Source organism: Ovis aries, chromosome 21 (genome assembly GCF_016772045.2).
Source record: "Ovis aries strain OAR_USU_Benz2616 breed Rambouillet chromosome 21, ARS-UI_Ramb_v3.0, whole genome shotgun sequence".
Lineage (NCBI taxonomy): Eukaryota > Metazoa > Chordata > Mammalia > Artiodactyla > Bovidae > Ovis > Ovis aries.
Window position 1 is genome coordinate 23,708,654 of NC_056074.1, and position 23,555 is coordinate 23,732,208.

The following is a 23,555-nucleotide window of genomic DNA, read 5'->3' on the forward strand; positions in this document are numbered from 1 at the left end:
TGCTGAAGCCTGGCTTGGAGGATTTTGAGCATTACTTTACTAGCATGTGAGATGAGTGCAATTGGGCGGTAGTTTGAGCATTCTTTGGCATTGCCTTTCTTTGGGATTGGAATGAAAACTGACGTTTTCCAGTCCTGTGGCCACTGCTGAGTTTTCCAAATTTGCTCAGGTACTATCATTACTATTGTTTGACAAATGGAGAAACCAGGGCATAGGGAGGTTACCCAATTTGCCCCAAATCATACTGTTAATAAAAGGAGCCAGGGTTTGAGGCTGGGCATTCTGTTTATGGATCCTGTATCCTAGATCCTTACTACCCAATGTGTGGCATTGGCATCATCTGAGATCTTATTAGAAATGCCTAATCTCAGGCCCTATTCCAGATCTGCAGTTTAAAAGTATCCCTCATGATCAGTGTGCTTCACTGATGTTTTAAATGGTGCCCTCATAAAGGGACCATAAAGGCACTGAGAAGCTCTAAGTTAGGAGATGCTCAGATCCTTTACTTTTTGGAAAAAGGACTCTCACAAAGGTAAATTGACTCTCAGGAGTTTCTATGCTGTCATAAACAGTCAACCCACCGTGGCACCCAGGGAGCTGTCTCCTGGCGTGTGGAGTATTTCCCATGAGATCTCTGGGAGAGAGAACTGCATGATAATTGGTTCTGTTTTAGCTCTATGTCTATTAACTTTTTTGTTTTCTTTAGAGAAACTTGGCGTTAATGTTGACTTTCATGCTTGAAATGACCAAATGGTGCTAAAATAACCAAAGGCTAAACGACCAATTGTGCTAAAATAGATCAAAAAATCACTCTAGATTCTTTAGATTGGAAGTTATGACAAAACAGAAACAAACTCAAAAACAACAGCAAACATATTGAGTGCACCATGTTGTCCTTATTACTCATTATCCCATCAAAAGATAGCTGCAATTTGAGGCTTTCTGTTTAAACCCTGTTAGAACACAGCTTTTAGTTAAGCCAAAGGATCACATCGTTCAAGTGCATGATACTGTTTTCTTGCTTGCATATCCCTTTTATTGCTGTTGTGTTACTTCCTTCATAAGAGAGTATAAGGCCTATGTGTGTTCTTCTTTGGGCTTCCCAGGTGGCGCAGTGGTAAAGAATCCATCTGCCAGTGCAGGAGATGCAACAGATGTAGGTCGGGAAGATCCCCTAGAGTAGGATACGGCAACTTGCTCCAGTATTCTTACCTGAAAAATTCCACGGACAGAGAAGCCTGGTGGGCTACAGTCATGGCGTCACAAAGAGCTGGACACAACTGAGGACCCGAGCAGACACACACACAAACATGTTCTTTAGCTGTCATCTCTGAATAAATTTCAGCTGAGTAAATGCGCATGTTCAGTGTAATACTGTTCTTTTTCTTTTTGCACTGTCCAGGGCATTGCAGACAAAGTGGTCCTTTTAGACTTCTCAGAAGGGACTAAAGGAGGGATGATGGACCTTGACATCTTCAACCTGCCTAATGTGGAAATCAGCAAAGGTCTGGCTATTCTGCTTCAAAGATTTGTGCCTCTGTATTTGAGTCAGTTTTTCTGTAGATTGTATTTTTTAGGGCAGTTTGAGGTTCAGGGTGCTGTTGGGCAGAAGGTATCGAGGTTTTCTGTATACCTCCTGCCCTGTACATGCATAGGCTCTGGATTGTCAACATCCCCTCCTTGAGTAGTACAGTTGACAGACCTCCCTGGACACATCATTATCATCTAAAGTCCATAGTTTATTTACATTAGGATTCACTCTTGTCCGAGTATTCTATGAATGTGGACAAATCAAACATGTATTTACCTTTATAGTATCAAACAGTACTTCACTGCCCTAAAAATTCTCTGTGTTCTGCCTGGAGGCCTAGAATTTTAATACTGAAAGCATCTTAAAGATCACCTAGTCCAAGTCCCTCAGTTTACATATTGGGAAACTAAGATTCATATAAATGAAGTAGAGAGATCACAACTAATGATGTTAATAAGAGATAAGCAGATAACATTCATATTGGTTGGAAGGATTTGTTCTTGGTATCTGACTCACACCTTAGTATACATTATTTCCTCTAAACTCTTCTTTTTTCATAATATATTGGTTAACAAAACTGTTTTTAGAGTTAGACAGATTGGGGTTTGTATACTAGTTTTGCCATTTGCCAGATGATATAATCTCTCAAAGTTCAATCTTATTATCTGTAAAATGGGAATTAATATATACCTCTTGGTATATAGCAAAGTGCTATATATAGCAACTCCTTACTTGGTGGCAAGCACCAGACCCTATATATATTATATACATTGTTAAATAGATGCAAATCTTTTGAATTAAAAAAACTTTTTTAAAATTGAATTCACATTATTTCACTAAAAATAATTGTTAAAGTGAATTTTAACAGGAACAAAAAGAGAATTTATATCATTAACAAATGAAATTTAAAATGTTAAAAAGTAATTTTTATTTCCTCTTTTTAGTCCAAAAGATTTGCATCTATTTAACAATGTATGTAATATATTAGTATAGACACATATATATGTAGGTGAATATAAATATGATTAGGGATTAAAATTACTTTATTACCAGGGATACATGATCAAAAAAATTGGAAGACCATTGAACTAGAGAATGTTTAGTCTCAGAAACCAGGTTATAGCTAGAGTCAGTCAGGTTGTAATATGTTATAGTTGCTTAGCTTTCCTTTGCCTTTCCTTACGCAGGTCTCCAGTATTCTTAACCATATTTTCTAAGTGAAATAATGAGACATATGATTTCACAAGCCTGAATGTACTAAGAACCACAGTGGATCAGAAAAGTTGAAATTGTACCTATAGGTTATAAACATTGGATATAGTAGTTGTGGCGTCTCTTGATCCCTGTAAGATACAATGGATTTATTTTCTTTCTCTGGAAAGAGTACAATAGTTGCCTAATGATCCTTTTGTAGGATCCTTTGGGGAGCTGAGTATTCTCTTGTGCCTGCCAGTTTCCAGGTACTGAAGTTCTTAATGGACCTCGTAACCCTTCCAAATCTCTCCAGGAGAGACTGCTTAGTACATGGACCCTAGAGGTTGTGAGGCCATTTAGGACCTGAGGAAACTGTTTCTTCCTGTGTGTCTCATTAACCATCAGTAACAATTGTTTCAGATAATTGAAAGACTACAATCCTTGGGGTAGATATATAGGGTTTGCCTGCCACTAGGTAAGGAGTTTTGAATGAATGAGTACTATTTTGGGGTAACTTTCATGTTCCCCCTGTTAATTTTGATTGCATAGTCCTGATAACAATTTAATTACTATTATATGAAGTGATTTAATGTTAGTAACATCTCAGATATGTTCTATGATATGGAAAAGCACATTAATAATTATTGTAAAGTAAGCTGCAGATGGTGATTGCAGCCATGAAATTAGAAGATGCTTACTCCTTGGAAAGAAAGTTATGACCAACCTAGATAGCATATTGAAAAGCAGAGACATTACTTTGCCAACAAAGGTCCGTCTAGTCAAGGCTATGATTTTTCCAGTGGTCATGTATGGATGTGGGAGTTGGATGGTGAAGAAAGGTGAGCGCCGAAGAATTGATGCTTTTGAACTGTGGTGTTGGAGAAGACTTGAGAATCCCTTGGACTGCAAGGAGATCCAACCAGTCCATTCTAAAGGAGATCAGTCCTGGGAAGGATCATTCTTTGGAAGGACTGATGCTAAAGCTGAAACTCCAGTACTTTGGCTACCTCATGCGAAGAGTTGACTCATTGGAAAAGACTCTGATGCTGGGGAGGGATTGAAGGCAGGAGGAGAAGGGGACGACAGAGGATGAGATGGCTGGATGGCATCACGGACTCGATGGACGTGAGTTTGAGTGAACTCCGGGAGTTGGTGATGGACAGGGAGGCCTCGCGTGCTGCAATTCATGGGGTCTCAAAAAGTCGGACACAACTGAGCGACTGAACTGAACTGAAGCTCATTGTGACATTTTGCTAATGCCCCATCACGACAGGCATTGATGATCATCCTAGAGTTGTACTTTGCTCCGTTTGGAGTTTTTAAATAGCTGCTAAAATACTTTGGAGAAGGATATACATGTGTGTATATGACCCTGCAAATGGCCATACTATATATACGTAGACAAACAGTGTGTGCATAGACTAAATCTGGAGAAATACTGAGGGAACTGTTAAAAGAGTAATTGCTTTAGGAGTCATATTGGGGAAACTGGTTCTGCACTTGTTTTTTGCACTTTTATCCCTTTTTTTTGTTTTCTATTGTGCTAAAATACATATGCGTAAATTTACATTAGTGAGTCAGCACTTACACAGTGTTGTGCAACCATCACCACTAACTAGTTCCAGAACATTTTTCCTAGCCCCGAAGGAAACCCTCCGTACCTTAAGCAGTCACTCCCCTATTTTCCACTCTCCCCAAGGCCCTGGCAGTCACTGGCCTGTTCTGTGGATCTGCCTTTTCTGGATGTTTCATATGAATGGAATTACATAGCATGTGGCCTTTGTGCCTGGCTTTCTTCACTCAGTGTAGTGTTTTCAGGGTTCATCCATATTGTAGTGTGTATCAGTGCACCCCTCCTGTTTATGGCTGAATAATATTCTGTGGTGTGGATATGCCTCATTTTATTTATCTGTTTATCAGTTGCTATACATTTGGGTTGCATCTTTTTGCTCTTGTGAGTAGTCCTGCTGTGAACATGTATGTACAAGTATTTGTTTGAACACCTCTTTTCAGTTCCTTTCGGGATGTCCCCAGAAGTGGAATTGCCAGATCATATGGCAATTCTGTGTTTAAGTTATTGATAAATTTATATTATCATTCTGAAGATCATTATTAACAGCACATAAAGATCTAAATACCTATATTTCTTGAACAGTTTCTTAATAATACTCCATCGGATGAGTATCTCCTATTGGTATAGACATTTAATTTTTTTGTTTGTTTGTTTGTTTTTTGGTGATTACAGATAATGCTACAGAGAACATTGTAATATAAAAATCTCTATGTATTTCTCTACCCAGTAGGATAAACTAGAATTACTGGGTCAAAAGTTGTTTCTGTTTATGTTAAGTAAAATGTTTCTTTAATTTTGGCTGTGCCTTGAGGCATGCAGGAAATTAGTTCCCAGACCAGGGATTCAGTGCTTACCCTCTGCAGTGGAAGCAGAGTCCTAATCACTGGTCTGCTAGGGAATTCACAAAAGGTGTTTTTCAAAATACATATTTTTGAGTTGTACTAATTTATACTCTCACCAGCAGTATAAGAAGGTTCCTATTTCCTTCTTGCTGATTTATTTTATATTAAACAGAACTAATAGAATAATTATCCTATGATATTATTTTGATTATGTCATTTCCTGGCTGAAGACACTATTATGTTGGTCTCTTATCCCTTAATAATAATTATAGATGCCATGTTTTTTCAGGGAATCAGCAATATATTCTAGCTAATTTACATGTATTCATATCCCATTACTGCTCTTAGTTTATTTTATAGTTTGCTCAGAGAGATTGTGGCTTTAGTCACACAGTAAGCAGCTGAGCTGGCATTTCAAGTAAGTTTGTTACCAATTTCTCATGATTCACTCCAGAAATAAATAGTCTCTGCATGCATGAGCAAAATGTGTGTATGGGTATGTCTGTGCCTGGAGAAGAAAATGTTCAGTAGTTGAATATTATAAGTTGTTGCTGACATACAGAACAAAGTAAAATTTGCTCAATAGTCAGCGGGTTATAGGTTGATCAATTGTGTGAGAATCACCTGTGTGCTTTTTAAACTTAAAGAAGCCTGGTATCCACCCCAGGCCTATGGAGAGAGTAAAAGACTTTGAAGCAGGAAGCCTTTCTTGCACTTGGTACTGCTCTGTTTACTTCTAAGTCATCCTTGAGGGTGAGGCCATTTCCATCATTTGAAGTAGAGGAAGCTACAGGAGGAAGAGAAAAGAAAAGAAAAATCTTGCAAGATAGGTTGGGGCCTGTCTTGGTAGTAGGGTCATAGTTCAACCATTCGCTGATATTTAATAATATGGACAAGCTCCCTCGTCCTTCCAGATATCAATTTCCTTCCATTTTGTGAGAGTATAGGACTGAGTTTCTAAATATAGCATAATGTTTATCAGCACTCTGAAGCCAGATTGCCTGGGCTTGAATTCTGACTCTGCTATTTACTAGCTCTATAACTTTGAGCAAGTTACTAAACTTCTCTACGCCTCAGACTCATCTGTAAAATGGGGATGATATGGACCCCACAGTGTGTTGTGGACTACATTAAACGAGTACGTACATGTCAAGGTCTTAGAACAGTACCTGGCACGTAGAAGTGGTATGGAAGTGTTTATAGGAGACTCATGACCAGGTTTTTCGTCTGAGCATTAGAACATAGGAATTAAGAGTACTCATGAAGAAACATAATTAAAATCTAGGACTTCAGTTTTTTGGATCTCTACCCCCACAATTGTGTCAGAACATGAACCAAAATTGGATAATGCATCTCACAGACACATTGCACACAGGTTCCCTTCTGCAACTTGTTAGAAAAATGGCTTTAAGAGGCTTAATTAAGACTGTAAACCCTGGAGTCTACTCATTGTCCCACTAGGATGCTAATAAAGATTTATACGTGTTGACTGAACTGGTGTATCTATTACTTTATTATTTTTCTGCTGTTACTGATGCTGATAATTCTGGCCAGTGTTTTGGCATGTACTTACTGCAAGACAATGCTTCCGTGGTGGCTCAGACAGTAAAGTGCTGCCTGCAATGCGGGAGACCTGGGTGTGATCCCTGGGTCGAGAAGATCCCCTGGAGAAGGAAATGGCAACCCACTCCAGTACACTTGGCTGGGAAAACCCATGGACAGAGGAGCCTGGTAGGCTACAGTCCATGGGGTCGCAAAGAGTTGGACACGACTGAGCGACTTCAGTCTCAGTTTACTGCAAGACATACTGTGTAATAGAGAGAAATGCAGTTGTGAAATAGCTTAAGTGTTCGTAAGGATCAGAGGCATGAATTCTGAACAGCTTTTCCTACGTCATAACAGTTGCTTATATGTAAGTCCCATTCAGTTCAGTTCAGTTCAGTCGCTCAGTCGTGTCCGACTCTTTGTGACCCCATGAATTGCAGCACCCCAGGCCTCCCTGTCCATCACCTACTCCCGGAGTCTACCCCAACCCATGTCCATTGAGTCAGTGATGTCATCCAACCATCTCATCTTTTGTCGTCCCCTTCGCCTCTTGCCTACAATCCTTCCCAGCATCAGGGTCTTTTCCAATGAGTCAACACTTCGCATAAGGTGGCCAAAGTATTGGAATTTCAGCTTCAACATCAATCCTTCCAGTGAACACCCAGGACTGATCTCCTTTAGAATGGACTGGTTGGATCTCCTTGCAGCCCAAGGGACTCTCAAGTCTTCTCCAACACCACAGTTCAAAATCATTAATTTTCAGCACTCAGCATTCTAAACCGTCCAACTCTCACATCCATACATGACCACTGGAAAAACCATAGCCTTGACTAGACAGACCTTTGTTGGCAAAGTAATGTCTCTGCTTTTCAATATGCTATTTAGGTTGGTCATAACTTTCCTTCCAAGGAGTAAGCGTCTTTTAATTTCATGGCTGCAGTTACCATCTGCGGTGATTTTGGAGCCCCAAAAATGAAGTCTGACACTGTTTCCACTGTTTCCCCATCTATTTCCCATGAAATGATGGGACCAGATGCCATGATCTTCGTTTTCTGAATGTTGAGCTTTAAGCCAACTTTTTCACTCTCCTCTTTCACTTGAACCTAAAACCAAGATACTGGGCTTCAGCATAAGGAAAAGTAGAAAAAGAGCCAACACTATTTAAAGATTTTCAAATCATTTTTTTCCTCTTTGGAGTAGAATCCTTAATAAATAAAGCAGATGCAAGCAGCACTGCACCACTTGCAGAGGTCAAAGTAAATAGCATGAAGCTGTGCCTGCCAGCCATCTTTCTACTTTTTACTATCCTACATGGTCTCTGAGTCACTTTCAGGGAACTGTAGGACTCCTAAACTTAGAGTTTAAAAATCAGTGATGTAAGTGATTATAGGTGCATTCTGTCTATAGCATATATTTTTGTGAATTATATAAAAACCGAAATCCCTCCCTGCTTTTAAAGTCTGGATCCTGTAATTTATTTTATCTTTTCTGCTCTTTCCTCCCTTGGGATACACTGTTGCTTCTAATTCTCTGTTTGGAGTAGACCTCAGCATTTTGAATCCTTCCTATGGAGCCAGGGTTGATCTGGAGGCAACTGCTAAAAGCTGTGTAATTGTAGAAAAGAAAAACCTGATCATCATGAACAAGAACTTGGTTAAAACCTTTATCTTGAGCTTAGACTGTTTCTTTTTATTCATTAGATTTGTCTGCCTCTGCTCATTCCAAGGTGGTGATCTTCACAGTCAACTCTCTGGGTAGTTCTCAGTCCTACCTCGATGTGGTGCAGAGCAATGTGGACATGTTCAGAGCTCTTGTCCCAGCTCTGGGACATTATAGTCAGCATGGCATCCTGCTCGTTGCATCTCAACCAGGTATAAGGTTTTATTCTAAATGAATTTGATGGACCAGTGCCTCAGTAGAATTGCCATTTCTAATAAATGTCATAAAACAGGGTTATAAAGGGACAGCTAGAGTATTCAGTTAACTTGCTCTTTTGATGAACAAGGCAGTACTTTCCACATCCTGTCAGCTAGTTACTACTGTTGACTGGCATTAACTAGAAGGTTGCAACTTAGAATTTTTTATACAGTACTACTTTTTAATATGTTCCAGGCTGTTAGCCATGCCTTTCTCAGTGAGAAAACAGTTTAAAACGCCCAAAAGAAAGATGCAATATCTTATAGGAAGGATCTTTTGTTAACTCTGAAGTGTCATAAGATGCTAGTGAGCACGCCAGAGTGAATTTTTAACATTTGTTATTTTTAATTGTTTCTCAAATTACTTGAGAAATTTTTTCAAAGGATTAGATGGTACTGGACTCAAATGGGTGAACAGATTTTTTTTTTTTTATGTTCCCATTAGAGGAGTATGATAGGCATTTCACTTGTTTTCTTACAGTAATTGATTGAAAGACGTTGGTTTTAAATTCCTGACATCTTTTTGGCACAGAATAAAAAAATGGTTGTGTTTTTGTTGATAATGCTATACTACATGGTGGTGGTGTATGAATCAGTATTTTAATTTCAAGGTAGAAATTCACCTTAAGCTAGATGTAAAAGAGAACTTGATCAATGAAAAAAATTATCTTCTGGTTTTCTATACCCAGTTTTCCTCTTTCATCCTTTACTGCTCTAAGACATGATCTGTTTTCCACTGTTAAAAATTTATATTTAATACAAAGCTATGTAAAATGATGCCAAATACTGGTTAGCTGTTGTTAATTGTTAATTAAAATAAATGTATATAATATATAATAAAAATAAATAATACCTCATAGTGCGTTTAAGACCTAAGAAGAATATATATAGGTTTTGATATACTTTATTAAAATATCTTGTTTAGGAACTAGGCTAGAAGTATATTTTAAAAAATAATTTATATTTTCACTTTGCATGTAATATTTAGTGGAAATCATGACATATGTGACTTGGAAACTGAGTGCATTTCCTGCAAACCGAGTGATTGGAATTGGATGCAATCTGGATTCACAGAGATTACAATATATTATTACACATGTCTTGAAGGCACAGACTTCAGGAAAAGAAGTATGGGTTATCGGTGAGCAGGGAGAAGACAAAGGTAAGAAATACATGTTTATTAGTTACGTATATTGATAATCTATATCACCAGAGGCATGGTATGCATATATGCATAGTTCTGGGGATTCCAGTTGTGGAGCCTAGCTGGTTTTCCTTCCATATTTGGGTGCCTTTTGTATGTGGGGCCCTGTATTGTAAATAAACTCTACAAGCGTGTCATTCTAATTATATTTACTCTTCTGTAAATAAAAGGCAAGACTCCTTAGGTCATATATTTTTATATTTTGTATTTGAATTTCAGCATCCAGGATGAATTTAAAAGTTTAATTTTCTGGGGACTTCCCTGGCAGTCCAGTGGTTAACACTTCAGCTTCCAAGGCAGGGGGTGTGGGTTCAATCCCTGGTCAGGGACCTAAGATCCTACATGCCCTGCAGTCAAAAGTGGAAACGTAAAACAGAAGCAATAGTGTAAATAAAGACTTAAAAAAAAAAAGTTTAATTTTCTGGAGAGCAGCATTTAAATAAACCCTAAAGCATACACAGGTCTTCCTTGGTGGCTCAGATGGTAAAGAATCTGTCTGCAGAGCGGTCGTGGGCTCACACCCGGCTTCTCTTCAGCCTTAATCTGTGCGCCGCCATCGCCGCCATGCTAGGCGCTGCTGTCCGCTGCTGCTCTGTAGCTGCAGCCGCAGTCGCCTGGGTCAGCCCTAGAAGCCTCCTGCACCCCACTCAGGCCCCCGGCCAAGCCGCCGCTGTCCAGTCACTTCGCTGCTACTCCCATGGGTCACATGAGACAGACGAGGAATTTGATGCTCGTGGGGTGATATACTTCAATAAGCCAGATATTGATGCTTGGGAGTTGCGTAAAGGGATGAACACACTTGTTGGCTATGACCTGGTTCCAGAGCCCAAAATCATTGATGCTGCTTTGCGGGCATGCAGACATTTATATGATTTTGCTAGTGCAGTTCGCATCCTAGAGGTTGTTAAGGACAAAGCAGGACCTCATAAGGAAATCTATCCCTATGTCATCCAGGAACTTAGACCAACTTTGAATGAACTGGGAATCTCCACTCCAGAGGAGCTGGGCCTTGACAAAGTGTAAACCTCATGGATGGGCTTCCCAAGGACTTATTGATAATGCTACTTGATTATAAACAGTCACCTGGAAATACTGATGATAACATAATACCTTATTCAAACAAGGTTTCCTTTGTTGAGTACCAAACCATGTATTGTAACTTGGACTTTAATAAAAGGGAAATGAGTTTGAACTGAAAAAAAAAAAAAAAAAGAATCTGTCTGCAGTGCAGGCGACCCAGGTTCAGTTGCTGGGTCTGGAAGATCCCCTGGAGGAGGGCATGGCAACCCACTCTAGCATTCTTTCCTGGAGAATCCCATGGACAGAGGAGCCTGGCAGGCTACAGTCCATGGTGTCGCAAAGAGTCAGACTTGACTGAGCAACTTTTACACACGCATAAAGCGTGTACAGAACTCTTTCCTTTACTTTCCCATCCTGCAGTCTTGCTTACCTTTCCTAAGTCCAGACTATCTCTCTAGGTGCATACCTCCTGTCTCTCACCTTTTAAACAAAATATTTACTCTTTATTTACCCTTATGCCCCCTCTTTTTTTTCTTTTAACCAGCTACTTGCTCTGTGCTCTGTCCCTACCATAGAAACCATTTATAAAATCTAGTCCCCTTGGATTTAAAAGCCGTTTTTCCTATCCCATAAGATTGCTTTCCCTATTTAATTCAGTAATCTCTTCTTTTTTTCTTTATTATTTCTCTCATGCTGTAAAGTCAGGTTGGTCTGGTGATAAAAGTGCGTTATCCTAAGTTTGCTAATCTTCATTCATTTTAAGCAAGTATATCTACTCACTACTGTAACATGCCAGTGTGATCCAGAAGAGGCACAGAGCACAGCCTCTTCCTTCGCCACTCTTAAAAATCATTCTGGGGGCTTCCCTGGTGATCCAGTGGTAAAGACTTTGCCTTCCAGTGCAGAGGGGTGGGTTCAGTCCCTGGTCAGGGAGCTGAGATCCCACATGCCTAGGGCCAGAAAACCAAGACATAAAATAGAAGCAATCTTGTAAAAAAAATTAAAGATTTTTTAAATGGTCCACATCAAAAAATCTTTTAAAAAATTATTTTAGAGCGATAAGACAAAATTTTTAATAAAGCTATTTTGGCTGACATTAAAAGTATAGGGTACTCTTTGATTAAGGGCCAGAATGAATATATTTTAGACTTACAGTGCTTAGACACTTCTGAGTGAGCATTTAACATGGGTTGAAATGACTGGAGAAAACTCTATGCAGGCCATCATTAAACTGCAGTTTGGAAGAATGAATAGGATTCAAATAAATAGCAAAGAGTGGAAGAGGCATTCCAGGAACGGGAAAACAGGCAAAGGCACACACTTAGGTATGGCATGTTCATGGGATAGAAAAATCTAGACTGGTTGTTACAGAGTTTCACCCAGATAAGCTTGGTTGATAACTTGTTGATAACTCATTTTGGAGGGTTTTTTTCTTGAATACCTGATAAAGGGTTGGAAAGATTATCAGGCAGAGGGGAACTATTAAAGGTGTTTGAGCGTGCGAGTGATATGTTGAAAAGGTAATCTGGAGGAAATTTATCATTGCTTCCTCATTTAAAGTGTATTGTTACTGTTGTTCCAGTTGCTAAGTCGTGTCTGACTCTTAAAGTGTATTATTACTGCTTTATTCATGCTATAGTTGCTGAGAGGTGGAGCACATTGTACAAAAGAACTTCTCTGCCTGTGAGGAAGTGATCATTTAACTCAAGAACTGGAGGAAGATTTAAAATCTGTATAAATCTGCACTGGCTACCTAGAAAGTTCAATGCTAGAAAGACTCAGGCAATAGACCGCTGCTGCTGCTAAGTCGCTTCAGTTGTGCCTGACTCTGTGCGACCCCATAGACGGCAGCCCACCAGACTCCCCCATCCCTGGGATTCTCCAGGCAGGAACACTGGAGTGGGTTGCCATTTTCTTCTCCAATGCATGAAAGTGAAAAGTGAAAGTGAAGTCACTCAGTCCTGTCTGACTCTTCACTACCCCATGGACTGCAGCCTACCAGGCTCCTCCTTTCATGGGAGTTTCCAGGCAGGAGTACTGGAGTGGGGTGCCATTGCCTTCTCCATGCAATAGAATAAATCTTTATAAATCCTGACTATGTGATTCAAGCAGACATAGCTTTTCAGGCTCAAAATGCTTACTGACACTAAAGACTAATCAATAGAATGAGAAAATGGGGAGCAGATAAGAACTTGGAGCAGATGTATTTGAGTAACATGTCTAGGGATTCAAATAAACCCAAGACCCCAAATGTTATTATTGCCATTTGAGTTCTGGTCCATGTTGATCTCTTGCTTGTCTGATTATTGTAAATCTCCCAGTTAATTTGCCCTTTTCCCTCTAGTGTACCCTATAAATGATGCCAAATTAATAATGATATTAGCTAAAACTTACAGTGTTTGCAGTATGTTTCACATATTAATTCAGTCTTCCTAAATCACATTCCTCTTTTCAAAAACATTCACAGGCTTCCTCTGACCAAATCATTAAATTCTTTTCCTTGCCATTCAAGTAGTCCCAAAATACAGCCCTAATCTTTCTTCCCAGTTATAGTTATGGAGGCAGTCATGTTGTTAGAGAGCTGGAAGCCACTCAAAGGGTCATCGATTACAGTTTGTTGTAGGGAGTCAGCAATGAATGTGGGGCTAGTAGGAGTGACCACTCCAAGAGCCTTTTCAGGTCAGTTCAGTTCACTCGCTCAGTCGTGTCCGACTCTTTGCGACCCCATGAATCACAGCACGCCAGGCCTCCCTGTCCATCATCAACTCCCGGAATTCACTCAGACTCACGTCCTTCTAGTCAGTGCTGCCATCCAGCCATCTCATCCTCTGTCATCCCCTTCTCCTCTTGCCCCCAATCCCTCCCAGCATCACAGTCTTTTCCAAAGAGTCAGCTCTTCGCATGAGGTGGCCAAAGTACTGGAGTTTCAGCTTTAGCATCATTCCTTCCAAAGAAATCCCAGGGATGATCTCCTTCAGAATGGACTGGTTGGATCTCCTTGCAGTCCAAGGGACTCTAAAGTCTTTTCCAACAACACAGATCAAAAGCGTCAATTCTTCGGCGCTCAGCTTTCTTCACAGTCCAACTCTCACATCCATACATGACCACTGGAAAAACCATAGCCTTAACTAGACGGACCTTAGTCGGCAAAGTAATGTCTCTGCTTTTCAATATGCTATCTAGGTTGGTCATAACTTTTCTTCCAAGGAGTAAGCGTCTTTTAATTTCATGGCTGCAGTCACCATCTGCAGTGATTTTGGAGCTCAAAAAAGTAAAGGCTGACACTGTTTCTCCACTGTTTCCCCATCTGTTTGACATGAAGTGATGGGACCGGATGCCATGATCTTCATTTTCTGAATGTTGAGCTTTAAGCCACCTTTTTCACTCTCCTCTTTCACTTTCATCAAGAGGCTTTTTAGTTCCTCTTCACTTTCTGCCATAAGGGTGGTGTCATCTGCATATCTGAGGTTCTTGATATTTCTCCCAGAGATCTTGATTCCAACTTGTGCTTCTTCCAGCCCAGCGTTTCTCATGATGTACTTTGCATAGAAGTTAAATAAGCAGGGTGACAATATACAGCCTTGACTTACTCCTTTTCCTATTTGGAACCAGTCTGTTGTTCCATGTCCAGTTCTAACTGTTGCTTCCTGACCTGCATATAGGTTTCTTAAGAGGCAGGTCAGGTGGTCTGGTATTCCCATCTCCTTCAGAATTTTCCACAGTTGATTGTGATCCACACAGTCAAAAGCTTTGGCATAGTCAATAAAGCAGAAATGGATGTTTTTCTGGAACTCATTTGCTTTTTCCATGATCCAGCGGATGTTGGCAATTTGATTTCTGGTTCCTCTGCCTTTTCTAAAACCAGCATGAACATCTTGAAGTTCACGCTTCACGTATTGCTGAAGCCTGGCTTGGAGAATTTTGAGCATTACTTTACTAGTGTGTGAGATGAGTGCAATTGTGCAGTAGTTTAGCATTCTTTGGCATTGCCTTACATTCAGGTCAAAGAAGGACTAAAGGTCTTGTGCATCTCGGCACTGCCCTACACCTTTGCTTCAGCCACAGGGATCTTTGCCCATTGTGTTTACTTTTTTCATAATCCCTCTCCTTCTCACTTAGCATTTTCAAATCTTATTCTTCGAGGTCTCAGTCAAGTCCCTCTTACTTAGCTTTGAAGTTTTTCCTGATCACATCATCACAAATTCCCTCATTCCTTTGAATTAAAAGCTTTTGCTAGTTAAATGTAATTAATCATATATTGTCTCAAGATGTTTATTCTTTTGTAAAGTTGCTGTTTATTCTGATCCAATTTGAATTTTGTCTGTGTACCTTCTTGTTATTGAAAGTAAATTATTAAGCTGTTGTTTTAGTTGAAAAAGTCGTACATTCACATTGCAAAACAATTAAATAGTATAAAAAGATAATATAGTATTAAATGTCTCCCTTCTATGCCAGACACCTAGTCCCTCTCTGTAGAAGCAATGCCACCTTTTAGAAATGTTCTGTGTAAGGACGAGCATATGAAATACGCATCATACATCATTCTGCATCTTGCCTTCTTTCTAATTGTCATGACTGGGAAATGACTGCATATTAACATATAGACATCATTCATTCTTTTTAAGTACCAGAATACCAAAATGTAACCAATCCCCTAAGTTACAATTTTTGAATTAATAAGAACATTTTATATTATGGTTATAGGAATATCTCAAATTGTAAAGAGAAAATAAAGGATGGTGTGACTTGATAAGTAAACCTAAGACACTTTGCTGACTGCTGTTGGAGCTACATAAATGAATAAAGACCCTGTCTTTAGGTAGGTTAGAGACTGATACAGAAAGTGACTATAATAGGCAGTATTGATGAGCCCAGAGAGGTCCAAGAGACGTAGGGTAAAAGCACAAGGAACTGGGCTTCCCTGGTGGTCTAGTGGTTAAGAATCTGCCTTGCAATGCAAGGCACACCAGTTCCATCCCTGGTCCAGGAAGATTCCACATTCCTTGGAGCAACTAAGCCTGAGAGCTGCAACTACTGAAGCCCTTATGCCTAGAGCCCATGCCCCACAAGGAAGAGTAGCCCCCATTCCCTGCGACTAGAGAAAGCCTACATGCAGCAATGAAGACCATCAAAGCCCCCCCCCCCAATAAATACATACATATTTTTATGTACAAGGAATGGAACTCTCAAGTAGGAACTAGAAATAGATGTAGATGGATGTGAACTGAGATTACTTAAATATGATTTATGTAATATTTGATATATGGAATATATATATAATGTATATATTTGTTTTAAAACAGTTGACCAAACATTCATAAATCCATACTCAATTAAAAACACTATGAATGCCAATGAAGCTACTTATGTACTCCCCAGCCCATCTCCCTATGTCTAGTCTTGTCTCATGTTCATGCCCAGTCGTGTCTGAGTCTTTGTGAGCCCATGGACTGTAGCCCTCCAGGCTCCTCTGTCCATGGAATTTTCCAGGAAAGACTGGAATGGGTTGCCATTTTCTCCTTCAGGGGACCTGCCCAATCCAGGGGTTGAACCTGCATCTCCTGCATTACAGGCAGATTCTTTACCACTGAGCCTTGGACTGCTGTCAGATCACTTTTTTATCATGTATTCTACTTTGTTTGAGAAATAATTACATCCACTGATTGGTGGGTTTCCCTGGTGGCTCAGACAGTACAGAATCTGCCTGCGATGCAGGAGATCCCAGTTCCATCCCTGCACTGGGAAGATCCTCTCTGGAGGAGGGAATGGCTACACCCTCTAGTATTCTTGGGTTTCCCAGGTGGTGCTAGCAGTAAAGAACCCATCTGCCAATGCAGGAGACACACGAGATGCTGGTTCCATCTTTGGGTGGGGCAGATCCACTGGGAAGGGCATGGCTTACCCACTCCAGTATTCTTGCCTGGAGAATCCAATGGACGGAGGAGCCTGGTGGGCTACAGTCCATACAGTTGCAAAGAGTCGGACATGCCTGAAGTGACTTAGCAGGCACGCCTGCCCTGACAGGTAGTCTTCCCTCGGATTAGAGGCTCCCTCTGCTGGTTTTCCTCAGCTGGGCTTCCCTGGTGGCTCAGACACCAGGGAATCCACCTGCAATGTGGGAGAACCTGGGTTCAACTCCTGGGTTGGGAAAATCTGCTGGAGAAGGGAATGGCTACCCACTCCAGTGTTTTTGTCTGGAGAATTCCATGGACAGAGGAGTCTGGCTGGCTACAGTCCATGGGGTCACGAAGAGTCAGACATGACTGAGTGACTCACTTTCTGCTGGTTTCATGTATAGACACCAGTTGGTTATGTCTTCGTATTGGTGACACCATAGCAAAATTAGAATAATTTTTTTATCGAGTGTTTAGTGTGTGTATTAAATGCTTTGTAATCTCATTTAAAATTTAAAAACATCCCCAAAAGGAGGTGTTATTTTCTTTAGTTATTTCCTCTATAAATGACAATTGCAACATGACATGGGGAAGAATTCCATGACATGTAAGACCCTTTAGGATCTGTTTCCTGCTTCCTTCCCGAGCCTCATTGTCTGCCATTCTGACAAGCATTTTATGCTAGTCACATCAACTTGCAGCTTCCTGAAGGGCTCATTACACTCTCATGCTTCCTTGCCTTTGCACCTGATACTTCCTTTCCCTGAACATTCATTCATTTGGCTAAGTCCTGCTTATCCTTCAAGACTGGGCTTGAGTGCCACCTCTCCCAGGAAGCCTTCCTTAATTCTCCAGGTTAAGTAAGCTCACGCCTCTATTATACTCCTTATCACAGTGTTACAATTGCATGTTTACCTGTCTTTACCCCACCAGACTGTAAACTCCTTGAACTTGGAATGGCCTCAGTAAATGTGTTTTGAAATATTTTGAATGATCCTGATACCATCTTTTTGTAATCATAGGTCATTGCTGTGCTCCACCAAATTAGTTACAACATGTGATTTGGAGCTGCTGTTTTTAGCTGTGATAGTGAAATCATGTAAAGTGCAGGTAACGCCTTCAAGTGATGTTTTAGAAATCCAAGGACTGGACATCAAAACAGTTTAGCTCATCTGCTGTGTGTATCAGTCTTACCTAAGGGGTAGGTGTTATATGTAATGGAAAAGAAATATCCCATGGTCATTTTTTATTAAAATTTTTGGGACCAGAGGATTACTATTCTTAAGGAATAGAACCAGAAAGATAAGGATTGATTAGATGCAATATTTGAAAGGGATCCTTAATCTAGGATAAATATGCATTTAGGAAGTGTGAACGGTTGGGCAATAAGTGAACAAAAAATGAAATAATTAAGTCTATCTAAACTTAACTGAAAATCCTAATGACTGTGTCAGAAGCAAATTTGAGCATAGTGAAGCTTTCTCCATCTCTGAACATTGTTTTCTCATGGCTCTTAAAAGTCTAAACTCAAATAAAAAGGTCTAAACTCAGAGAGGAAAGATGAAACATGTGATTATGTTTGTAATAATAGCAGTAATACTCATAATTAAGTTCCAGACTTCTTGGTATCTGTTCTTTTCCCATACCTACTTTTCCCTTTTTATTTATTTTCCCAAGATCTGTAAATCCTCATTCATCTAGCAGACTGTTCTCTGCAATTTTCTGTCTATTGTGAATATACTAATGTACCAAACTTTTTTTTAGAAAATAATTCATGTATAGTCCTATTCAAGTGAAACGTTTAAAAAAAGACCCTTATTAATTTGTCCACATGCATTTATATTGTTCATGTAACAATTTTTTGTTTTGTTTTTTTTACTTAATATAAAAACTTCTATGACCTTCAGTGGCTATCATTGAGATAGACACTGATGCTGAGGGTTTTTTTTTTTTTTTTAATCTGAATTAACCGAACCAGATATGCTCAAGTGTCTGCCTGGAAGCTGCTACATTCTTTGAGGACTTTTGAGGATCTCCCACAAATAATCCAGTCTGTTACAGTGAAAGGGGTAGTCCTCAAGAGCTTGCTGTGGTACTACTGTGAACTTCATTTCTATCAGGGAATAATGACTTCCCCTTCACTTCAGCCTTCCAAATGTCCTGAATTATTCTCATAGGAAAATCTTTGTAAAGTCAAAGCCATAATCATCTGCCAAAAGGGGAGATAAAAAATCCCATATACCATTCTATTCATCTCAATAGTGTTCATTTCTTTTCTAGCTCAATCATTCTCTCTCTTGGGTATCTTGAAACTTAAAGATCTAAACTGCAATCTCTGGTGACCCCATTAACATTAAATAATAAGGAAACCATAGAGAAAGATGAAAACTGATTTTTAATATCTACAATGTATACATATATAAAAGCAAAAAAAAAAAAAACTTCTAAAACTTTTCCATGTTTTCCAGCTTAACCGTTCCAAGCATGTTTTCCTTTGTTGAGTATAATTATGGATTGTGTGTGAGGTCAGTTCTGTATTGCCTCCTGTGCATTCTTTCCTTTGGTAGAGAATCTGTGCCAGAGGACACAGAAGGACACATGATCCCTGCCCCCTGGAATCTTAACAATCAGTTTGAGGAAGGAAGGTGTCCTTTGTTGCTGATGCTGAGAAATCACTAATTGGCCTCACTTTTAATGCAGTTTAGAAGAGCTGTGGGAATTCTCTGGCAGTCCAGTGGTTAGGGCTTGACACTTTTACTGCCAGGGCCTGGTTTCAGTCCCTGGTCAGGGAACTAAGATCCTATAAGCTGCACGGCACAGCAGAAAAATAAAACAAGGAAAAGAAGACTTGTATCTTGAGCGTAAAATATGTATTACATATCTGAATGTATTTCTATTTTGCCTACCCAAAGATTTGTATCAAAGAATGTCTTCACAGTGATGAGAAATCAATGACTGTTAAAAAGGTTTCAGAATGTTACTTTTTGTATTAAAGTATGGTATAAATATCTATTTCACATGTATGGCTTTGAGTTTTTAAATTGTTTTTATAAATGGTGTAGTGAAAGGAAATGGAAAACCCAAATATGCTCTTAGAAAATAAGACCCTGCTCTCTGACACCTGTGGAAGTCTCATCCAGAGTGTATGTGCTTAGTTGCTTAATCGTATCTGGCTCTCTGTGAACCCACGGACTGTAGCCTGATAGGCTTCTCTGTCCATGGGATTCTCCAGGCAAGAATACTAGAGTGGGTTGCCATGCCCTCCTCCAGGGGATCTTCCCAACCCAGGGATCGAACCTAGGTCTTGCATATTGCAGGCAGATTCTTTACCACCTAAACCACAGGGGAAGCACAAGAATACTGGAGTATGTAGCCTATCCCTTCTCCAGGGGATCTTCCAGACCCAGGAATCAAACACGGATCTCCTGCACTGCAGGCAGATTCTTTACCAGCTGAGCTACCAGGGAAGCCATAGGTGACCAAATTATTCGTCATCTGGTGTTAGAGTTAGCCTGTGTGGTTCCCAGTGGAGCAAATGCCAAGGGCTTACAGCACACGGGAGCCTATTATACACTGCTTGCTGAGAAAATCTTTCTACTCAGTCAGTAAAATGGCCCAGTGTTGAGAGAGAACAGGTAACGGGCTGCAAGTAGACTCTGGGATCATGTTTTGAGGAAACTACAGCTCTATGCCTTCTCACCTCAGGCAGTCAGTACAGCACATTTGATGCCACCAGTGGAAGTATGTAACTATCCAGAAGGGGGGAAGTGTTTATGAAGTTAGATGCAGGTACCCTTGACTGCAGATGATCCTATCACATCTTCCTCCTAAGAGATTTATTGACAAGATAATAATCAATTTTTCATTTAATTTTTAGTGCCCATATGGAGTGGCCAAGAGGAAGTAACAAATCAGGACTCTCAGATGCGGCTGTCCAACAGGTAACGCTGAGTGTAGATTTGCATGTATCCAACTGAAAGCCATACACTTCATAGCTAACATAATGGCTGTTTGCGTGGCATGTACTTACCAGGCTTCTGCAAATAAAACTAACAAGTATGGACAAATCCAGAGTGCATGGGAGCAGTATTTTCTCTTCTTTGATTTCTTATCTCAAAGTAGATCTAAGAGTATTTTGCAAGCCTGATATTTAGATATGCAGTTGACTTTTTAAAGGGTGGAATAGACTCCTTATTTGTAGGCAGTGATTTACCACTTCTATATTTAGGATACAGGATCCTGTATCTAAGGATATTGGCTATTTTCTTAAAAGTAGAGGAGAATTGGCCCATACCACTTAAAAATCAATATGTATTTATTAATCCTAGTTGAATACATTTGGAAATTAGTCTCATGTGAATGGATAACCCCCATTAAAATTTCAAGCAGAAACCAAGTATAATGCACAGATCCTTGAATCTTTTGTGTTTATTCAGAGGCCTTCTAGGGGTCTGGACCCCATAGGTTGGACTCTACATACTATATATTTTCATGCCATTTGTTGTTTTACTGTCTCATAATATAACATCCTTTCCTGAATTCTGATTCAGGTGATTTTAGCTTTTTAAACCTTCAGTTTATGGTTTTTAGACTGTAACAACTGGAAAGAATAGCCTCATATTGAGAATAGTAATATGTTGTAGAATCCATCCTAATCTGCTTCTCTATATAATCCTGCATTTATAGCTTTCAAGAGGAGTGAATTCAAACATGTTTGTTTAATTTGTATAATTTTTAATTAGTTACAAAAAGAATGTATGCACTCATAAAACTTTATGTTTAATCGAAGTATAGTTGATTTACAGTGTTGTGTTAGTTTCTGGTGTACAGCAAAGATAAAGCTTTAAATACTGCAGATGTCTATAAGGTGAAAAGCAGGGGTAATTTCTTTCTCCAGAAACAACCGCTATTAACAATTTGGCGTCCATGTGTCCAAACGTTGTTTTCTCATGCTTCTGCAAGGATTATCGTCATTATTGTTGTTTTTATAATACATTTATGCTATTCATATTATCTTGCAACTTGCTTTATTTCCTTAATAATAAATGTTGGATATTTTCCCATATTGTATACATAAATGTATTTTATGTTCTCAAGAACTATATATGGTCCTACATTTGGTTGTGATCTATTTAACAAGTCCTCTTTGGATGAATTGTTTCCAAAATTTTTTCTGTCTCCAACAAAGCAAACATACTTATATGTATATCTTTGCATAGTTGAGCATATTACCATAGGACAAATTCCTAGAAGAGTAATTTCTAGATCAGGTGTTGCCAAATCTTCCTCTTAAAAACTTGAATAATTTTGCACTCTGAACAGCACTTATGGGAATGCCAGTTTCTCTGTAGCTTCTGCAAAAGTAGTTATCAGTCTTTTTGTGAAAGTTGCTCAGTCATGTCCGACTCTTTGCGACCCCATGGACTATACAGTCCATGGAATTCTCCAGGGCAGAATACTGGAGTGGGTAGTCTTTCCCTCCTCCAGGGGATCTTCCCAACCCAGGGGTATAGAACCCAGGTCTCCCACATTACAGGCAGATTCACCAGCTGAGCCACCAGGGAAGCCCATTAGTCTTTTCATTCTTTGCCAATTTTGATGGGCAAAATTGATGTATTTATTGTTTTAGCTCATATTTAGTAAGTATTAATGGTGGTAAGCATCTTTTTATACTATTAGGCCATCTGTATTGATTCCCTGTGGACTGCCTAATATTTTAAGAAAAGCTTAATTACTGGGCTATCTGTTGGTTTTCCTTACAATTGTCATATAACTCTTCTGTGTCATAAAAATATTAATACTTTATACATAAGCTAAAACTAAACATACATATTTTGTACATTTTCTGAAATCATGATTTGTCTGTTCTGTTTTTTATAATCTAGGGCCATGGAACTACTAAGGGTAAAAGGTCAAAGATCATGGTCTGTTGGACTATCAGTAGCTGACCTGCTTGACAGTATTGTGAATGATAAAAAGAAAGTACATTCTGTATCAGTTTTAGCAAAGGTAATTGTTGTTCTCATTGTCTCATCGTAGTTTTAAATATTTACATTATTAATATAACAAAAAAAGTGCTGTTCACAATGTAACCTGATGTCTTGAGTATCACCAGCTTTCAGAGTAACACATGGGAGAAGATAGTTTGGTCTAACCCCTATCTTGCTTGGCTATGGGAAGTCTGGACTTCTACAAGGTTGCCTTTCACTCCCATTAATTTTTGGAATTCCCAAGAAGCATTTATGTATTCCATAAACGTCTGGTTGTCATGTATCTCCTCAGCCAGCCAGGTCACCCCAGGCTGACATGCCAACTGGCCTCAGCTGGTCATCAGGCTGTTTCTCCAGTTCAGGTTGTCCTTTACTGCTTTATTCCAAGTATAAAGTCCCTAAAGCACAGCTAAGATGAGGCACAAATGCTTAACCAGATATTCGCAAAAACTTAGGAATACTGGAAGGGAAATAAAACATGGAAGGGAAAACTGAAAACAGGTTACCAAATTTGACTGCCCTCAGAGCCCATGTTAAGCCTCTCCCCTGGGAATCTACTCTAACAATCTTTTTTCTTTCTTTTTTTTTTTTTTTGAGAGTTTGCTTTATTATTATTGTTTTACAATAAAAAACAAATAGCTATGCTCTCAGGAAAATGAATTTAAAAAGAAAAATCACAGAAATTTATTAACAGCATTTTAAAAAAGGCTTTTGAAAGATTTATTGAAATAAATTGTCTCAGCCTAAACATTTAGTCATCACTTTTTTTTTCAGTTACTTCTCAACATTCTAAGAACTTTGTTATATAAAATACATTTAACTTTGCCAATAATTTTAGATAATACT

General features: G+C 39.3%; 2 protein-coding genes across 6 annotated transcripts in view; both read left to right on the plus strand.

Annotated features, from left to right (window-relative positions):
* The window catches only part of UEVLD (UEV and lactate/malate dehyrogenase domains), a 58,102-nt gene that overhangs the window by 30,843 nt on the left and 3,704 nt on the right, over positions 1–23,555 (plus strand). For 3 of the 5 annotated variants that reach the window (XM_004019458.4, XM_060403986.1, XM_060403987.1), the window contains 5 exons: positions 1,403–1,505; positions 8,386–8,556; positions 9,590–9,763; positions 20,597–20,660; positions 22,605–22,728. In XM_004019458.4, the coding sequence (XP_004019507.3) occupies positions 1,403–1,505; positions 8,386–8,556; positions 9,590–9,763; positions 20,597–20,660; positions 22,605–22,728 (636 nt within the window). Of the gene's footprint in view, positions 1–1,402; positions 1,506–3,525; positions 6,635–8,385; positions 8,557–9,589; positions 9,764–20,596; positions 20,661–22,604; positions 22,729–23,555 lie in introns of those variants that run through there. The other 2 variants (XM_027960056.2, XM_060403988.1) reach the window with 2 other exon arrangements.
* LOC101117799 (cytochrome c oxidase subunit 5A, mitochondrial) lies at positions 10,271–11,020 on the plus strand. The gene has a single exon (XM_015103095.4). It carries the CDS (start codon positions 10,286–10,288, stop codon positions 10,826–10,828), a length of 543 nt encoding a protein of 180 aa, XP_014958581.3. The 5' UTR covers positions 10,271–10,285; the 3' UTR covers positions 10,829–11,020.